The sequence below is a fragment of the Uranotaenia lowii genome, chromosome 2 (assembly GCF_029784155.1).
Source record: "Uranotaenia lowii strain MFRU-FL chromosome 2, ASM2978415v1, whole genome shotgun sequence".
Lineage (NCBI taxonomy): Eukaryota > Metazoa > Arthropoda > Insecta > Diptera > Culicidae > Uranotaenia > Uranotaenia lowii.
In genome coordinates this window covers 254,781,089-254,802,163 of record NC_073692.1, presented here as the reverse complement: position 1 = coordinate 254,802,163, position 21,075 = coordinate 254,781,089, and the positions used below count along the sequence as shown (strand labels likewise).

Sequence of the window (21,075 nt, the reverse complement as noted above, 5' to 3'; positions counted from 1 at the left end):
TCCGTTTAAAGTTGTTCTTGATGTTGGTTGAGGATTATTTTCAATTTCCTTGGAAGGTTTTTCGCATTGTGGCGCTTGGACTGGTTTCTTTGCCGATTCCTTGGATACATTCACAGATTTTCCTCAGAACTGGAGAAGTTTCCCTTTCCTCTGTAATTGTAACGCTTCCAGCTCTTTGACTTTTTTGTTGACTTGCTCCTCCAAAACGCCGGTTTCTTTGCCTTTCCATTCATTCCAGAAACTAGTAGCATCCGATTGGCACTGTTGCTTTTTCTTATCAGAAAATGCTTTGAATATGCACTGTACAACGAATTAAAAAGATCACTTCGATTCATGACAAACGATTATTTTAGTTCCAGATAAAAAAAAACTCTTCACAAACAAACAGTCAATTCCTTTGTTTGACAGTGAATAAAAACTGAATGAACTCGCACTGTCATTCATAAAACAAACATGCACGGTAAAATAAAACAAGCGAACATCGTTAAATTTTCAACACGAATCGATCATTCACTTAGTCTCACTATGAATAAAATACACCCAAAGTGATTACGTGAGTTATTCATTAAATGAATGGTGCGGTGCAAGTATAATTTTATTGAATTTATGATAAATTTATTTGTTATTCTTTTGATTTTTTCTTTTTTTTGTAATAATATGTGATGTCACGCTCAAGCTGACCCCCTCTCCCCCTCATGTCACAAAAATCGAAACCCCCTCCCCACCCTAACGCGTGACATCATTTATGGACGGCCTCCAAAGTTTGTTACCCTACATGTGATCTCAAATATTTTCTAAAATAAATCCATTATTCCGATTAGTTCAAGTTTAAAGTTTAATAACATCATTTGGTCCTGTTAACAATACATGCTACACATTTTTTCATAGCCGTTTTAATGTCATGTCTATCTAACAATAATACATGCCTTTTTTGTAAGTGAGCATAATCATAGAACTTCATAAGGCATTTCAACCATTCATAATACCATTATTAGAAATCCTATCCCTACAACAATGTTTTCTCAAATATCAAAGTACTTCCTCATTTCTAATACCAATCATGTCATTGCTTCTCGCACGCATTGAGAATATAAGTAAACAGTTATCCTGATATTTAGTAGGTTTTTAGTGTAACTAATTTCAATCACAAACTTAATCTAAGGTAACTTTTCACATTAAGTAATCATCGTAACAATTTATTCATCTCCTTCCTTGTCATCGTCATCATCATCCTCCTCTAGTGGTGTTCCAAATCTGGTGGAAATTGATGCCAACCTCATAGCTGCTTTGAATCGAGCAGAAGCCTTCTGCTTAGCCAGCTTCTTCTTCCACTGAAATAAAATACCGTATTTTCAAAACAGTCATACATAAAATTTTCTTCTAAACTACTCACATTAGCATCTCTGGAAGGCAACTTCTTGAGAAATTCTTGCATCTCAGGTTTCTCTTCATCAGCTATGGCCAGCACCGAAATGCATCCGTCGATTGTTCCCAGCACAAGACTCTTGCCATCGGAAGTGCTTTTGATGGCCGTCAACTCGGCCTGCATTCGGTAGTTGGCAATCATTTCGGTGTCACTCGTACGGAAAACTCGCAGCGTTTTACGACCACTGTGATAGTACAGAACGTACTCATCCGTTTCAGTAAACATGCAAATGACTGTGAATACTCCTTCAGCCACCTTCGGAATGAAAGTTTTAACCGTAGAGCCCTTCTTCAGTTCCAGCAGCTCCAATCCACCTCGAGAAGGGGCGTACAATCCGAATTTTCCATCCTTGGTACAGGTTCCGCCCCACTTTGGAATCGACCGAACGTGCTTGCGGATTTTGATATCCATAATTGCACCCTTTTCATTCGTAATGATTGCCACCTGAGACGGTTTGTGTGGAAGCGGAACAAGCGATGCGATCTCCTTGATGTTGCAACCTTTGAGCGATATCTTGTGCTCGTGAGTTCCATTCGTGGCATTGTACACCCAAATCGAGTCACGGTTGTTTTTGTCCACCGAAGCACACACTATGTGCTGTCCATCGACCGTGATGACAGCGCACCGGAATGGCAAACCTGGCACCAGACGGACGGGATACTCGAAGCTGAAAACCGTTTGACCGTCCGGAATGCTACGAACGATTGCCTGGGCCACCAACTTTTCAGCCGTTGTGGCCGAGGCGTTCGTTGCATTTGGACAGGAAACGACGAGGAATTTCTCGCCATTTTCGACAAAATTGATCTGTTGCGTTCCCGGCTGGGAGCCGCGTGACAAAACTTGTTCCGTCACTCGGTTCCAGATGAGAATTTTGCCTGTCTCCGAGGACACGATGTACCGTCCGTCCGGTGTGATTTCAGCGTGAGTCACGATGGCCCCCAGGGGACTGTCCGCCAGCTTGGAAAGTAACCGACCAGTCCGTATTTCCCAAACACCGACACAGGCCCTGGTGACGGTAACTGCCAGCTCGCCGTTCTGCGAAAGACTGTAACGAACGAAATCAAACGATGTAATACACAGGGAACGATTCGAGCTGCCAACAAACCAACCAACCTGATGCTATCAATTTGCAGCTCATGGCGATCGATCACGTGAACCTGCTCGAAGATGTTGTTGATATTCCAGATCTTAACCGAACGATCGATGCTTGAAGTGATGACACTGTTCCATGTTCCGATCGTTAATGTTTCCAGTTGCATGATGCGGCCAAAATGTGCATCCAGGACCTTCATCAGTTGTTTGCTCTTGACGCACCAGACGTACAAGTTTTTTCTATTCAATAAAAAGATTGAAATAAGTAAATAGAAAACAAGCTTTTTGTGTAACAATTTATAGGATCAACAAAATGTAGAATGAAGGCTAACACAGAAACTTCGAACTTCCGCGTTGCCCGAGTCACCGAATTCATACAAACATGCCTTTCTTTCAATGAAGCCAAACAGTCCACAGGTGGAACCATGGCGCTAAATTTTAATATAAATAATAACATTTTCTGTTGTCCTCTGGCTTCAAAATAAGGCTTTTTTTGGTGTAAATCTAAAACTGTCCCGTCACACCCTATTTTAGGGTATATCTTTTAACTGTTGCTTACCTCACACCAGCCACGGCGTAGTCCAGCTTCGAACTTATCATGATCGAATTCGATTGGGTCATTTTGGTGGAGATATTCCGTACGCTATGGGGTAACGCAAGATAGATGGCCTCCTCAGAAATGGGATCCTCGGCGTCGAAGTCCCACACAACGAACCCGTTGGCCGTGCTGGCCAGCAGGAAGCGATCATTGTGATCCATCTTGAGCTGAAGAGCCATTTCCTTGACGTCATTCTCATAGCGTGGCAGATCACGCTCGTGCTTCCATTCTGCCGTTTTGTCCTCTTCGTTCTCTTCGAACTGAAATTCGCTCACCTGAAACAAACACGGAAATGTTATTTTGGACTAATTTTTCATTTGAATTTTGCTATTTTGATAAACTTGATAGAGATCCTGTTGGTGACAACAATACATGGTCTTGCGGTCCTTCTTCATCGTAATGACGCTGTGCAATGTGACAGTTGGAATTGTCAAACCTTCACGTTGGGTATACAGCATCAATCTTGTGTCGTTTATCGCCCCGGACCAAAGGATTGCGAAAAAGCTGGTGAATGAAGTAAACTCCATAACTAAAAAGAAATCGGGGAGTTATTCTTTTACCACTTTTGTACAATTATTTTCCCTACATAGAAGTTCCCATTCCTCGGTAACATCTTCAAGCTGCTTCTTCTCAATCAAAGTTCCACGCATATCGTAGAAAGCATACCGCAGCTTGGTGTGCAGAAACAGATTTTTATTCAGCAGATACAAACCAGTTATCGGTTCCGTTTCTTCAAAGGGATTATCGATGATTGTAAACTCACTCGATAGCATGTTCAGCAGAACGCTCTGACTGTTATTCGTGTACGCGGCAGCCCTGGAAAGTAGCATAAACACAGGCGTTAAACTTCTCATAAGGTTATTAGGACTTCAGAAGCCATGTCTATAAAACCGACTCGAACGAATTTCGAACATGTCACCTTAGTATCAAACCGATTGACCCGAGACTTACAAGAATCCTTTCATGAAGCAAAACTTGGAGAAAAGGTTTATGTATGAATTTTTAATCAGAAAATTCTTCAATCAAAATTGAATCTCTAAACACATGCTTGAACACCGTAACAATCAACCATCTGCTGATTCAATTGCATCGGTAAAATGTAGGAATTCTGGTTCCCATTTACGGGCATTAAGAGAATTTTTTTGGAAAAACTATAAAGCAACGCGCTCAACATTAATCTGTAATTGTAGAATGAATTTAGTTGATAATTTTGGCTAGGTGTAAAACAATAAACATCATGTCGACGTATTTTCTTTAAAATCCTAGTGTTATTCATCCTAAGGATGTTACACTAGTCAGAATCTCAATAGCTCAATCTAGATATTTCGGCTCACGTGGAAACTCTAGCGAATCGCGTTCTCAATCCGCTTTGGCGATTACAAACGGAAGGAATTTTAAGCGACTCGTTAAACACTTCTCACCGAACAAAACAAGTAAGACTGAGCGTGGCGCGTATGAGATATCTGTATCGCTACAGTGCCGTTCAGTGTCACCTGTTGCAGATGCATAGCTACTTAAGTGGAGTCCTCTGATCTACGTTGTTCCGAGCATGCAATATCGGTAGGAATCGCGTAGATCAAGCAAACTCCCTAATCGAACGGTGAACTCGATCATGTTTTGTGTCGAGTGCGAGCGCCTAATTTAAATTGCAACGGTTCAACCATAAATGACATAATATTAAACTTATCACTACTGTACTTTGTATGAAAGTACTATGTATATTGGGGTTCAGAGATCGCCAAAATTTAGTTACCCATTGTTCTGAGACATTACATAATTTATGGTTGACCTTGCAGTTGGCGGGACATGCATTCATCTATTTCCTTTTTTTTGTAAAACCATTCCATGGCTAAGATTTCTTCTGCGAGATATATAAAAAAAACTTTGATATCGTAAAGCCTGCACATTTATTTATTTTCTTATTTAAAAGAATCAGAACTGCTTCATTAAAATACAAATTGACTAGGTTCTTAATTATTTTTTTAAAACCCTTTTTTGAAAATTTTACTATGCTTCCTATGCTTCCTATGTAGAAATTCATATAGATTTTTATAGGTTAGAAATATCATCGTATTTAAGTCTGGCTCATTGATCGTTTCGAGTCTTTATTATTTAATATTTCCTGCAGCTTAGTGCTGCTGGAATCGCAAATATCGTTTGCTTCAATGAAAAACCTCAATTGAAACGGAACGGCCCGAAGCAGATACCTACTCATCGGTCAGTTCGCAGAGCAAAACGCCTAAATGGCGACACCACTAAGTTCCAAATGCTTAGCTGGCATTAGTAACTTTTTTTAAAAGAAAAAAAGTTTCGATGGATAACTCATACAATGGGGTAAGAGACATTGTTTCGGTTTTGTAATGGAACTGCAGTAGTATTTTACCAAAATAGGACTCGTATACAATTTGAATTGTGATGTGTTCGCCTTATGCGAAACTTGTCTCTCCCCATACGTAGATTTCACCTTCCACAGCCACAACAGAATACGCCTGGATCGCACTTATAACGTCGAGGTCAAAATGCTCGGCAAAACGGTTTAACGATTACATTGCACCGATGAGGGCGCTGTTCGCTCCATAATTGTTCATTCGAATGGGAACATACAATTGAAGATCCTGATTTCTAAGACCACGGGGTCGCTAACTTCCAGTAGCGTGGGACAGTCGATTCGCGATGTCAAGAGATCAGCGACGAAAGAAGCACGGGTTGCATTTCTACGGCCTTGGAGAGTGTCAATGTCTATAAGGCGGCATAGATTTTCGTAGCTTGGTAAGCGAAAAATGGGTCTTGCCAGTTCAGGTGCCTTGTAAAAAGCGCTGCTGTAGTAGGGACACCAGACGGCAGATGCGTATTCAAGGATGGAACGGCAATACACGTCCTTGAAATTCTTCGCTACTCTGAAAATGAAACCAAGACTTCTGGATGCTTTGTTGACTACGTAGTTTGTCACATACAATGAATTCCAGTCGCTTATCGAGGATGACGCCCAGATCGTTAATATGGTCCACGCGTGCGATGGGCTGTTCTTCAAGATAGTATTCCGCAATCAAAGGCTGCCGCTTACGAGAAATTCATTCATTCGATGCAATGGCAATCAATTGGTGTCGCGCCAATTAGCGAAGAGGTTGAACAGACTTTTCAGGAAATTAATATCATCGTAGTCGTTTACTGTGTAAAACAGTTTAAGATCATCAGCATACCAAAGTTTTGGGCTGTCGAGGAGTGGAAGCACGTCGTTGAAATAAATTAGGAAAATAATCGGTCCCAAATGGCTTCCTCGTGGCACACCGGAGGAGGTAGAAAACTTCCTGGAAAAGGTATCTCCAGTCCGAACAGTCAATTTTCGCCCAGTCAGATAACTGCGAAACCAGCCATGTAAAGAACCACCGAACCCCAAGCGTCCAAGTTTCCCTATGGCAATTTCGTGGTTCACTTTGTCGAATGCAGCTAATAGATCTGATGGCATCAGTTTGCAAGGAATATTAAAAGAAGGTAGTGCCGACAGCCATATTGGATTTCAATATACAATCTGTAGTGACGTCATTGTTGTCTTCCAAACAAAAATTGTATCAAGTGTTGTTGACATTTTAGTGAGATACAGCGGATTTTACCTAAAAATCCGGTTTCGTTCATTGCTGGCCTGCTGTTAAAGCAGTTTCCGATAATTTGATCCAGTTTTGAAGCCATTTATCGTACAGGGTAAGCGCTATTTCATTATTTTTAAATTCAAATGAATGATTTATTTCTTCCCTTCAGGATACTATCATGCGGTGTATCGTACCATTGTGTACAAGTGTTCGTTGTAGGAAACGCGTTGGTGACCAAGAAAATAATTCACGGAAGCCTTCTTTCCATCGTTTTCCGAGTAACAAGGCCATTCGGAAAAGCTGGCTGAAGTTTCTTGGTCAACAAGAACCTCTGGATACTAAAAATCGTTTTATATGTTCCCTTCATTTCGATCCGGAATCGTTCTTCCACCATTTGCAAGATGGATTTTGGAAAGCGAGATTAAACACGACAGGTATTATCTAATTTTGGTAATTAGGTTTCCAGTGATAATAAATAATTATATCTTGTAGCCATTCCGACCATCCGGCATCCTCTCAAAATGACAACAGAAAACTCCAGATCCAAGCGCATTGCATTTCGTGATTTGAGAAAGGAGCTGAATGCAATGCGCGGAAGGGCTGAGGTTTCCTGTAAACCGGCGTTAGAGGAAGACACTAGTAACACTAGTAATAACGCAACATTATTGGAACCATCCATCCCTACTAATACGATTGCTGAAGAAATGGAATCGTTGAGAAATGAGCTAAGTGAAAAAACGATTAAGCTACAACGAGCAATATCTGACCTCCAAGAATGCAGAAAAGAATTAGAAGAATCGCACAAAAAAATCATCGAACTGAAAAACTTGAACGAACAACTTCAAACAGTTCAGTTACCAGGCTGTTGAAAAGGCTCGATCAGTGCTGCAAAAACGTTTTACTAAAAACCAAGCCGAAATTATGTTGATGGAGAAGAAAAGAGTTGAAAAATGGACATGTGAAGAACTGGCGATGGGGTTTACTTTAAAATATTTGAGTAAACCTGCCCTCAACTTTGTTATTAATCAACTCAATTTTCCGTTGCCTTCTTCAAGAAGCTTAATGACACATGCCGCTCAACTAAATATGCGCAATGGGTTTCTTTTCGAAATCATTGTCATAATGAAAGCATTTTCAGCTACGTTGTCTGAAAGAGACAGAGTTTGTGTTTTTTTATATGACGAAATGTCATTGGCAGAGGGTTTCGAATACGACCGCAAAAACGATGACGTTATTGGACCGTGCTCGAAATTGCAAGTGAGTAAATTAAAATATTATAATCAATATATGAAATCTATGTTTTTACAAAACATAATATAAATTCTTCTGTAGCTTCAAATAATAAAAATATTTATAACGTTTTAGGTCATAATGATGCGAGGACTTTTTTGTTCGTGGAAACAACCCATTTATGCCGATTTCGACGTTAAAATCACCCTTGAGCTTTTAGACGAAGCATGTCGTCTTGTTTATGAAGCTGGGTTCGAATGCGTTGCGTATGTCTCCGATTGCGGCGGTGGCAATCAGTCCATTTGGTCAACAATTGACCTGAACGAAGATATCACCTTCTTATTGAACCCATCAACAGGAAACAAAATCTATCTTTTCGCGGACGTCCCTCACACGATAAAATTGGTGAGGAATTGGTTGTTTGATAGTGGTTTTATCCTTGACAATGGTACCTTCATTCCAAATGTTAACCATCCCCTCAAATTAAACCCACTATGGGAGCTCACCACGAAAATGAACACAGAAATTTCAGACACTTTTTTTTAAACGAAGAACATTTAAAAGTAGAAGGCCAACAGCGCCAAAACGTTGCGTGGGCTGTAAAGATCTTTTCAAGAAGGTGTGCGGTAGCCCTGTTAAGAAAAGTTGGAACAAATTTAGCAAGAGAACTATCGGAATTCATTTTAACTGTCAACGATTGGTTTGATGTGATGAATTCGCGAATTCTGAAGGAATCTCTTCTCCTGAAAAAGCCTTACGGGACTAATTTAGACCTTCAAGATGCTGCTCTCGATAAAATGTATCATTTGATGAATATATCTATACCAGGACGTAAAAATAGTATCCAGGTAAGTAACAAAAAGATGTTTAATCTCTACTTATTGTACGATTAAAAAACCATATTTTTTCGATTAAAAAACCATATTTCTCTCTGATGTTTCATGTGTTCGATTGTTTTCGAGGTTTTCCAAAGAGCCATAATGATGTCCATTGTCTCAATGAAATCATTGTTCCGGGACATGCAGAAAAGATTTGACATCCAGTTCATTTTAGCAGCAAAGCTAAATCAGGATGCACTGGACAATTTATTTTGCATGCTGCGTTCTCAAGGCGGAGCTAATGACCACCCGAGTCCATTGAACGCGTTGCGGCGTTTGAGAGTGATAATTCTCGGAAGAAATATGACCATGATATCTAAAGGCCAGAACACCAACGACCAAAATCAAGAAAAATTTGCAGTCTTGGAAGTTCTCCATGACCTTAAGAAAAGTTCTTCGAAAGCAGGAATGGAACTAGAGGAGGCTGCCGAAGTTATGGACAAGGATATTCCACTCGATGCTTCACTAAATGATCCAGAAATCCAAAACGAATAAATCGCCGAAAATTTTACGACAGAAGATGATGGTTTCGAGTACCATAAACTGGGGGAACTTTGATCACTTTTTTCATTCATTTTAGAATATTTTGGAAGGGGTTGCTTTTTCGTAATACCTAAAAGCTTTAAAACCCTTACTGAGGTGGGGAGTTTTAAACATGATTATGGATTGCAGTATATTCAAACGACATTTGTGGTCATAATTAAATGTTTGTTATAAAAACAGATTTCGAGTTTCGGGGTAACTTTGATCACTATGGTTTTACATATCTCAACATCTTCAAATTTATTGTTTTGATGCCGTTAAGCACAGAAGGCTCAAAACATCGATATCAGTAATTTTTTGTTTGGACTCAATTGAATTTTTCAACGATTTCTTTCAAAAACAAATATACTCGAAATATGGACAATGTTGCTGCATACATTTAGGGGCCAAAATTATAAACATTTCTCAACATTTTTTGGCCTCAAAAACAAATAAAATTTTACCTTCATGCAATTCTCTAAGTCCTCGTACTGTTCCCACGTTCTTTTTTTCTTCAAACTTTACCATTTTATAGGGTTTCTAGCAATTTTTCCGATACAGGCTTTTTCATGTAAAATGACCAATTTTTTCAATATCCAAAAATTATCATCAAATGACCATAAAAATAACACTTAAACTTAACCTAAACCGAGAAAAATAGTTGAACTTTCGCATTAAACAACCCATTTGCCCCCAAATGCTTAAATTTGATCAGGAGAGATGTTTGTTTGTGAGCCTTCAAAAAACCAGATATTTTAAGATTTTAAAATTATATTTTAAATAATATAAAAAATCTCCTAATAAAAACCAAATTTAGCTTATTTTTAACTCAATTTACAGGCTTTCAAACGTAGTAAACAGTTTTCAGATATTTTAACTTTATACTTATTTAATGATGATTATCTGCAAAAATTTCTTGTTGATCAAAGTTACCCCGCTGATCAAAGTTCCCCCAGTTTACGGTACTTGGCTGGAGCCATGTGCCGTAAATTTAAAGATGAGTTTGAATATCTGGGCAGCATTACAAGAGATCTGTCAGGAGTCGAATCTTTATTAGATCATGACTATGCGTTTCCGAAATCTTATGTTCAACATATTTCATTGGGCGGCCTCACAAAACCTTCTGACCAATGGTTGAAGCAAGCCAAAAGGCTGGAAATCGGATTTAAACGATTTCATGGAGAGAAAATTTCTAAAATTACAAAAGTTTGTAAGACAGTCTCAGATTTCCTTAAATCTAAAAATCCAGATATACAGGAAAAAATAGTTGAACATTTTACACGACACCGCACGTATATAAGAATCAACACTCTAAATAGAATTTTCAAAGAATAAAAGGCTTCAGAAAAATGTGTCAAGCGTCTTAACAAACAAGGACCTTTTCCATTGACCAAAGATAAGAAAAAAATGAAGAAAATTCTTATGTAATTCCGAATTTTGATATTCTTTCAATAAACAGTTCATAAATAAATTGATGATCATGAAAAACGTTTATTACTTGAACTATTTTGAAAGAATTCCTTGAACGAACAACTTAATATTAAACTTTATACTCGATAAAAATCTCAAAAATTTACAGTTCCACATTAAACTGGTTTTCACTACACTTGACTTTCGATAAAAAGTCCAAAACAATTGAAAATCGCCAAATTATTTCATTTTCTTAACGACTACTTGGTGTCTGTATTATTTTTGAAATATTTATCTACGAAATAAGCTACATCAAAAATTGTTTTCAAATCTTATAATTATACAAATCGATAGATTTTTATCTATTCTCTGACTGTATAGCAGAAAAATATTAAATTTTCACTATTTAGTTATCAATTTCAACAAAAAGCTGATTTTTACATATCGATTTCAAAGCCATTGGCAACAGTGACGTCACCAGCTACACCACTACCAAAGCAAGGGTGCCTCGGCACTACCTCCTTTAAATATTCCTTGATCAGTTTGAGACTTTGCAGCAAAGCTTTCATGCACAAAAGAAGTGAACGTCAGCAAGTTGCTTGTCGTAGAGCAGGCATGTCAAACTCGTTTAGGTGTGCGGGCCGCATTAAAAATTTTCTATGACGTAGAGGGCCGCAGCCAAAATCAGTTAAATCGGTACATTCAGCTTTAGTTTTTTTTGCAGTAATATTTTACATAAAATCAGTGGTGTTTTTTGTGACAATTTAAGACGGGGCTACGCGGGCCGCATTGACCTAGGACGCGGGCCGCATGCGGCCCGCGAACCCCCAGTTTGACATGCCTGTCGTAGAGTGTTTGGGCATGAATCCGTGCTGATCATTAGAAACTTATTCCTCTGAACGAGGAAAGGGCCACCAGGAACACCAATTCAAATAGTTTGGCTATCGAACATAAGGCTGAGATTCCACGGTAGTTGTTGACATCTCGTCTATCACCTTTTTTGTGGACCGGGAACATATAAACTTCCTTCCACAGTAGGGGAAAGGTAGCTCTGTCAAGCAAAGCTTGAAAAATAAGTCGAATAAAGGGTGATACGGTCAAAATTTGGTGAATATCAATTTAACGTATTTCTTTCAATTTTGCATTTAAAAAACCTGAACACCCCTCATTTTGAAGGTGTGTGTGTGTGTGTAGAATGTTGCTCCTATTTTGATTTTGGAATTCACTCTTCAGTTGTCAAAATGCCGTCCAAGGAAGAAGAGCAGCGTATCAAAATTTTGCTCGCTCATCGCGAATATCCGAGCTACTCGCACGCAAAGCTGGCAAACTCGCTAAAAGTTGCCAAATCAACCGTTACAAATGTAATTAAAGTGTTTGGGGAGCGTTTGTCGACAGCCAGGAAGTCTGGATCAGGGAGAAATCGAATACCGGAAGCCGCTGAGACGATATGGGACAAGGATGCCGAAATCACAGAAAAATCTATAATTTCACAGAATTTTAACCCAATTTTCATCACAGAATCTGTGTCACAGAATTTTAGAAATATTCACAGATTTCACAGAATTTTAAAATTTTGGACGTTTTTTTCAAAATTAAGTTTTTTATGTCACTATAAATTTTGGATAATTATCTTTAAATTTGAAAAATTTGATAAAATTGGTAATGGCCATTGATTTTCCCTAAGTAAAATATAAAAAAAGACGCAATTTGACATTACTTTTGAATGAAATAAGTGAAAAAAAAACATCACAGAAAACCGTCACAGAATTTTTGAGTAAAATCACAGAAAGTCAGAATTTTTTTTCGTCGAAACACAGATTTTTTTTCGGTAACCTTGCAAAGAGAGTTGCCGGTAGTTTCAAGCGAAACCCTAAACTCTCTCTCCGAGATGCCGCAAATAAACTGGATGTAAATGTATGCAACACCGCTATGCTTATTCTTAAAAAACATTTTTGACAGAAAAAAATGTTAAATTTAATTCGAACCAAAACAAAAATTACTGTAGTATGCGTTATGGCATCACAAATATATCAAAAACTATAAATTTTCAAACGTTTTCATTTGATTTTTAAGTAAAAAGCGGTATGATTATCTGTGGACATTGAATTTTTATAATCCATTGGAAAAAGAGTAGGCGGCTGTCAAACGAAGAGCACGCGTTTTTTGTTTGCTCCGAATTTTGCTCTGAAAAATTAAAATCTTATATTTCAAAGTAAAGTGATTTAAGTGAATACCATAGGTATTTTGTAAACTTAAAGTGCTGAAAGTGTTACGGGTTACGGAAATCAGATCCATTGGCATGGCTTATGGATAAGTTACTCCATGTTCACCTGGTTGCAATTCGTATCCTGCTTCCCATAACGAATGAATGAAACGAGGGGTTGTGGTTGCATTTTTGCACATTTAGTGAAAAGTATTTGTTAGTCCAAATCCTTGGATGCTACTCAATAAAAAGATATAACATCAAGTTTGAAGCATGAACATTAAAATTGCTATACTATTTTGAACGTTATTTTCAAAATAAACTGGTGAACATAATGCTTTAGGGAAAAATGTTATGTTTGGACAAACGCTATAGCAATTTCGGCATGCTGCGACCAGTCAAACCTTTTAAATATTCCCGATGCCTTTTATGGTTTGAAGATAAGTATCCTTCTCAAATGGTAAAAAATTAAATACATATTTAAAATGTATTTATATGTACATGGTAAAAACGTAAGTTGTTTAAATGTATTATGTATATTCATATATTTGAAACAGCTTAACTCTATTCAAGGGGATTCGTGGGGGTTGGATAGGTCACCAAGCGAACGAAAGACTGATATACAATGGATTGTGGGTTCAAGCCAGCCGGAGTATCTCGGCAAATATAGAACCATGAGAAGGATACTATGGTCCCTTTTCATAATTCCAAATTTGTTTCGAACAGTCGGAAGAGAGTTTGGTGAGTCAAACCTATCCCAAACCAGTGGTAACGGACCCCTTGGTGGCACTGCAAATATTGTTGGTGAGTTAAGTATGGGCAATATTTGAACGTGCGATCGAGATTTCCCGTACCGACTCGGGTCGAAAGATCTATCAGCCACTGGTGGTTTTAACTACATACATACATACCTACATACATTGAGTTTTTAGGAGCCATTGAAACTGAAAAATGTTTCATGGCATGTGGCTCCAGTTGACGATAACTCTGAGTCTTCTATAATAACTCTAAAATATCTCTCTCAAAATTCAAGGGTTTTCTAATTGATTTTTGTTCTGCATAACCTTCTAGAGAGGAGTGTTTTATAAATGTTTCTAAGAAGTTTATGAAGAACTTGATGTAGATCATTGAGAGGACAATCAAAATATCATCATTTTTCATCATCATTTTTTTTTCAATTTCTTGGTCATAGGTCATGTATAAGGTATTTCTATTACTAAGAAAATTATTTAAAAAAACACCACATTTTTTCAATATTTTGAATTGTTTGAATAGTATTGGAAATGAGATAAAATTGTTTTAAAGTTTGTTAGCTTTTATTGTATCTGCTTATTGTATTTTTGATGCATTGAAATAGTTTGGAATATTTTCCAGTGGGTCCCTCGCCCAACAAGGCAAGCTGGCTCAACTTTCTAGGGAAGCTAGAAACCTCAAGCTTGAAATTCTGAGACTGAGCGAAGTCCGTTGGCCTAACGCTGGAGAACACAAGATACAGTCCTAGCAAGTCCTGTTCTACTCTGGCATACAAGGAAAACACGCTTCTCGGGTACGAGGAGTTGGTTTTGTGTGAATGGATCAAACCAATTCCGTGTCATTCGCCTCAAGCGTGCACGCAGTCAGTCCACCCCGTCAACCAGTCGACAAGCAGGCGAGTCAGCTAAGTAGTGCGTGCAGTTCCCGCGGCGGCAAGTGATCCGGTGGGCCACTAGTGCTACTTCCGGGCTTCGGAGCTCCGGACAGGTTTGCACAGGTTTCCTATTGAGCCCGCAGCTCGCATAAAATGGGAACCGACAAATGAAATAATATTCGTCGCCAGATCAGTGCAAGTTTCGTAGTAATTCAGGCGTATTAAGTATAAATACTAGTCTACATATGAAAAAATAAAGAAATGTCTGAAAATATTAAAATGAAAATCCCTTCTTTCTAGTAAAACCTAAATGCTTAACCAGTTTTGTTAGAGTTTGAGCTAGAGACACTTTTAATGGTTCACCCTTACATGCCTCCTTAAAGACAGGTTTTATCCGTACGAATCCTGTTGATATTTAAAACATTTTTCATACTAAAATAGCTAGGACAATACTTGTCTAATGGTAAAAAAACGAAAAAAAAATCATAATCCGTGATAACATTCTCACAACAACCAAACTGTGCGGTTCATCGGTCATGCCTATTAGCACCCGATTAGCTTCCTCAACAGCTACTTATTACGTACCATTTGTTGTCGGGGCTGAGCACCAATTGTTGCATGATACCTTCCACTCCCGGATTCACATCACGTGTCAGGTCAGAAGTGGACAAATCCCAGGTAATAAATCTAGTCGAGATTGACACCATGTAGCGATAATCGCTGGTAAGACAGAAGCCAAACACTGCAAACTGATGCCCTTCGAGCGAATACTGTTTTGGGATGGGGTAGAAGGAAACTTGTGAGCAAGATGTGAATGAAGGAAAAAACGATGAATGGATGGATTAATGAAAAGAACATTACCTTGAGAGGACCGCCGGGCGTGTGCAAACAGTGGTTAAGCGGTATCAGTGCCGAGTCTTTGGGGCCTGAATTATCACACGCTTCCAGCAACATCTTGATGTTGGGATTCCCTCCAATTTCTGGTAGCAAACGGCCGATCAACTGGGCCGCCAACATGTTTGGGTAGACACCGAGAATCGCGCCTCCCAGTCGCAGAGCGTCGGCGACTAGCATTAGCTCCCGCCTAGCATCTTTGTCGTCGATATTGACGGATGCATCTTCGAAATCCGCCAGCACAGCCTGCAGTGGACAACTGGACAGCTTTGCGTGCAACCAATCATAGTTGAAGAGCACGTTCTTGTACAGGTCGGTGAAACGCCGCGACCGGACCAAATGGAAAGGCAATTCGCCAAACTGTGAGACAAGAGAAGAAAGAATAATGACAATGAGTAAAATTTACAAAGTTAAAAAAAAGTTTCCAACTATTCAGCTAAAAACCCTGATCAGTGGCCGAACTTGAGCTAGAAATCGACGTAAGAAAGTACAGATGATGTTAAACGCCTGTGTGTAGACAACAGACTTTGGAGGAGATTTGTGAAGTGTCTCATTCGAAAATGATTTATTACATGAAAAAATATTCAAATATGCTGTGATTATCTGACTTTACACTTGAAAGATACGCATAAATGGCTCATCAACTGTTAAGGTTGATTTGTTTTCAAAATGTTCATGCTTTTTCCATTTTCTTTTGATATGAAATTTTACAAAACAGATCAAGCTTTCACGCTTGAAATCTTTTCTGAATTTTTTTTTCTCTCAGATATGTATTTAGCTGAAATTTCCATTAATGTTCAACATATTTGAAAGTAATTTCAAGCTTCAATAAAACCAGATTTTACACCTGTTCCATCACATACGGTTAAGGATGAAGATTAGGAACATTTAGGGGTAAAAATTAAAACTAAATTTTATATGGAAAAGTACCTGGGGCATCATTCAACCCTTTCCAACTTCAATGGCTTCTGAAACCTTAATGTCCACAGATAATCATATCGCTTGTACATCAAAAGTTTTAAGATTGATGGGACATCAAATTGATGTAGTCAGAAAAATTATTGATTTCACCTGTTTTTTTGATTTTACAAAAACATGCGATTTTCACCCTACTCAGAAAAAGGGGTAAGTTGAAACAAACTTTGTTTTCAATGAAAAATCAAATGAAAACGTTTAAAAATTTATAGTTTATTACACATTTCTGATGTCATAACGCATACAGCAATTGCAGCAATTTTTGGTTTTGTTCGAATTATATTTTATATTTTTTCTGTCAAAATATTTGTAAAGAAAAAGCAAAAAGGTGCTGCATACATTTAGGGGTAAAAAATACTACAAAAAAATCCACTATCTGAAATATTGAAAAATAATGTTTGGGTGGATGTAATTTTGAAATTTACAGACGCGTCATGCAAAATGATCATATTCCGGCATATGGAAATGAGATTTAAAAGCTGAATCTTTTATTGGCATTTTGATGCATTTTAGTACACTTCGGTAGCTGAATTATAAAATATTTATTTTAAAAGAATTTGGTTATTGTCTGTACAATATTTTAACACCAACAGTGTTGGTATTAGTAACAGAAGCAATACAAAATTTCTAGGAGATATAATTTTTTACGGCATCGAAAAATGTTAAAACTTGAACATTTATTGCTCGATTTTTTTTTTAAATTTGCTATGACAATCAAAACTTCGAAAAACAGCTCATGATATGAGAAACTATGTCATCGTTATTGTCATCAATCATAGATAACTTAATTACATTATATCAAAATAAAAATTGACAACACTTATGGTATACAAATGTTGCATCTAACCCTGTTGTTGCATGATGCCCCGTTTGACGGAACTTTTTATATTCAAGTAGAATTTTGTTTATCACAATTTTTAACACAAATCATTTGATGGATGATTTAATTGGAACGCATTTCAACAAGCTCTGTGAAAGTTCTGCGTACTTTCGTGATTTTATGTTAAAAAAACAACAAAAAACTGGAAAATAATCAGGAGTTAACACAGTTAAATTTACAAAACTAGGTTTACAAACAATTTAAATTCACTGTTTTAGGGGTAAATTTTCTTCAATTCAACCATATTACTATCAGTTTTTTAAAGAATGAATCGCCTCAGAATTTACTCCCAAAAATATTTATTTCAAATAAGAGGCCGTTTATGCAGGCAATTGACAATTTATTCTGGAATATTGATATAAACAGATAGGTGAAACTTTATTGAGAACTCGAAAAAAAAATGCCGCTCTTCTTCAAATTTAAAGTAAAACTAACCAAGCGTTCATAGATTATTTTTTTCTATCGATGTGATTTTTTTTATCGATGCTGACGCTCGTAAATTATAAACAAACGTTTGCAAAAGCATTGGAAAGTGACATTCTGCGGTAGTTTCTAATTTTCGAGAGTGATCGAAGTAATCGGGGAAGTCTCGAAAGAATAATTTTGGTTAGTCAGTAACTGGTCCGAATGAAATTAATAAAAATCAAGTCCTTCAAGTTAAATATATAGAAGTGTTTCGTTTAATTTATCCGGAGAATACACTGCCGCTGCTGGCAAGGCTATATGCAAAACATCAAATCGAGAAAAACGGCTTTAAAGTTTTTTCAACACTTTCGTTGATTCTGCGTCTAGGAGGCTACTTTTTCTTCATTTTTCTGCACAAATGTTTGAAGAATGCTATAAAATATGGTTCTTGATAAATTTATGATAAACAAAAGCTTATCTAATGCAAAATAAGCAATATGACAGTTTTGCGGGTATATTTTGATACGTCTCTAAATATACCCGCAAAACTGTCCCACTGTGTTTGTTTTGTTATCTTGAAAACTTCTTTGGTTTCCATAACTGTTGTTTGAAAATATCGGTTGTTTTAAGGATAATAAAGGTTTTAAAATGTCCGGTCTCGCTTACATACGAGAATCGTATCTAAGTGATGAAAGTGGAAGTGATGAGGATAACTTTATTGGATACGACAGTTCGGAGTTCGGAGATTTTTTTCCGACAATTTCTCGTTCATCATTGGCAGTTTTTTGGAAACCTTTTCGGATGGAAGTTGCTGTGGGGATGCGGTTCCACAACGTAAGCGGACGAAAAAACTTGAAAAAAAGCTTTTGTTGCGGAAAAACGGCGCCTTTCGCATAAGCCAAAAATGGTTCAATGCCTCTGTGCCAAAGAGTGTTATCGTCAAATAAGCAAGGATGATCTAGTAGAAATCCACCGCAGTTTTTAGCAGCTCAGTGATCTGGACCAATGCTCTTTTATTCGCCAATGGGTAGAACAAGTTGCCGTTAAGCGGAGATCCACCATCATAAACAAAGACCCGCGTAAAAATTTTACCTAGAAATTTTCTCTACCATCTGATGATAAAACAGCCAAAGTTGTGTATAGGAAGTTTTTTTTTTTTAATACTCTAGGCTACGAGACCACTGCGGGTTTGTATTTTCTTTTTTTAAACTTATTTTGCATAATATGTTAATAATTTGTGATTTTAGGAATGTTGTTTATCGAGCTTTAAAAAGTGGCGAAAACGGTGAAGCCGAAGTCAAACTCCAAGGAAAATGGAAGCGAGATACCAAAAAGAGAGATGCTGTGCGGGAGCACGTTCTTTCGTACAACCCCACTATCTCGCATTACCGACGAGAACATGCGCCGAATCGTTTGTACTTGCCTACAGACCTTACGGAAAAATGTATGCATAATAACTTTGTAGAAACGCATCCTCACATAAAAGTAAGTTACCCTTTTTACTGTCGAATAATCAAATCAATGAATATTTCGATAGTCAAACTTGGGCACGAAGAATGCGAGATTTGTGCGAGCAATAATCTAAACAAAAAAAAACGCGATCATCAGGATGATTGCAATGATTGCGCAAGTTGCAAATCATTTGATAAACACATCACACTCGTCACAGAATCTCGAGCCGAATATCGCGCTGATGCGTCTTATGTTTTGACAAACGAAGTTATCCTTGCGGTTGACCTGCAAAACTGCCGCTCATAGCAAGTCCGTCCCATTTGCGTTTTCATCATTTTTCAGTTTATCGCTGGAATCACTTTAATTTTATCTGTAGTATCAAGGAAAAATTTTGTTTTCAGTACTTTGTTATGATGAACATTGAAAAAAACCTCAAGAAATTTTGTCCCATTGAACGAATGATCGCAAGTCGGTCCCATATGGCATAAATCATCGCATGTCGGTCCCACTGCCATAAGAGCCCAGCAAATGATTTTCAACGAAATCAAAACAAAAAAATAATCCTTATAAAGCGAAAATCTTTCATTAGTCTCTGCAGTGACAGATTCTGTTGATTACTTTGATTAAAAACGCACACAAATGCTGAATGGACGATGGACTTTTTACGATTTTTCAATGCCGATTTTCTCAATTCAACAAAAACGCAAATGGGACAGACTTGCTATGAGCGGCAGAAAAGGTAATTAAAGTTAAAGAATAATTAAATGACGCCTACTTAGATCTGTTTTTTCTTTTCTTTTTCAAGTGATACAGCTTCCTCGTTTGGACTTTTTAAAAACCATAATGTTTTCGCAGCGCCTTTTAGCATTTAACGAAACTTTTGCACCTGTCGGGGCTTATGCTACTGCATTTCCCGTGATCGCGTGCCTGTGGAATGAGTACGTTTGCGGACGATCAGCATCGGACATATGCAGCTGCTTTCACCATGTCCTGATTCATTACGGACATTTGAAACGAGTCACATTTTGGTAAGACAACTGCGGCGGGCAAAATAAAAATTGAGCCCTATTTTTGTACTTGATCCTTCTTATGAATTAGGATCAAGTTCAAGTGCAAACAATAGTGCTCAAATTTTTTGAGTCAGGGCATACCTTTATGGCTGCAGATAGTTTTCATGCTGCAGTCGAGAAGGCGATGCGTCGAGAACCCCCAATGACGTACCCTGAATTTAGGAAAGTTTGTCAGCCAGGCGAAAAAACATGTCGCTGTTTTGGATATGCTTGTGGGTGATTTTTTCCATTTTTGATTAGTGTTTCGCAATATACTTTGAATAAATCAAACTCACGACCTTACATGGAGCATTATACTCAGTCGATTTGGGATCTTTTTTGAATTTCTCAAACCCTGGAGTCTTAAAAGCTTCGTTTTGGTCCGAAACTCATCCATAATTTTTTGCAGAATTTTAAAGTAACGTAAAGTAAATCAACATCATTTTTGTTTCTTCTGTGGAACCGAGCCTGCCAGTGGTTTTTGTGCCAATTTATAAATTCCTTCAAGGAAATTTTCCGCTGAACAACTTTGTGGAATATCATAACTTCGTATGTTTTTAGACAAAAAAGTTATTAGCTGTTCAACAGGTGTATGTCTTTTTGGATTGATAAACCATAAATTAAATTGACACCACTGCTTGTGCCCCACGTAGTATGGCATGAAAAGTGGTCTTGCAATACCTCGCTAGGCACCCAGCAGTGGTGTCAATTGAATTTATTGTTTATCAATGCCAAAAGACATACACCTGTTAAAGAGCTAATACATTTTTTGTATAAAAAAATACGAAGTTATGATATACGACAAAGTTGTTCAGCAGAAAATTTCCTTGAAGGAATTTATAAATTG

At 37.7% G+C, this 21,075-nt stretch overlaps 1 protein-coding gene across 1 annotated transcript in view; it reads right to left on the bottom strand.

Annotated features, from left to right (window-relative positions):
• Positions 1 to 821: 821 nt before the first annotated feature.
• Positions 822 to 21,075, bottom strand: part of LOC129743849 (NACHT and WD repeat domain-containing protein 2) — a 56,898-nt gene continuing 36,644 nt past the window's right edge. The window contains exons 9-16 of the mRNA XM_055736057.1: positions 15,435 to 15,827; positions 15,159 to 15,343; positions 3,703 to 3,932; positions 3,458 to 3,645; positions 3,078 to 3,391; positions 2,540 to 2,758; positions 1,394 to 2,471; positions 822 to 1,331 (exon numbers count right to left, since the gene is read on the bottom strand). Of these exons, the coding sequence (XP_055592032.1) occupies positions 1,197 to 1,331; positions 1,394 to 2,471; positions 2,540 to 2,758; positions 3,078 to 3,391; positions 3,458 to 3,645; positions 3,703 to 3,932; positions 15,159 to 15,343; positions 15,435 to 15,827 (2,742 nt within the window). The 3' untranslated portion in view covers positions 822 to 1,196. The remainder of the gene's footprint in view (positions 1,332 to 1,393; positions 2,472 to 2,539; positions 2,759 to 3,077; positions 3,392 to 3,457; positions 3,646 to 3,702; positions 3,933 to 15,158; positions 15,344 to 15,434; positions 15,828 to 21,075) is intronic.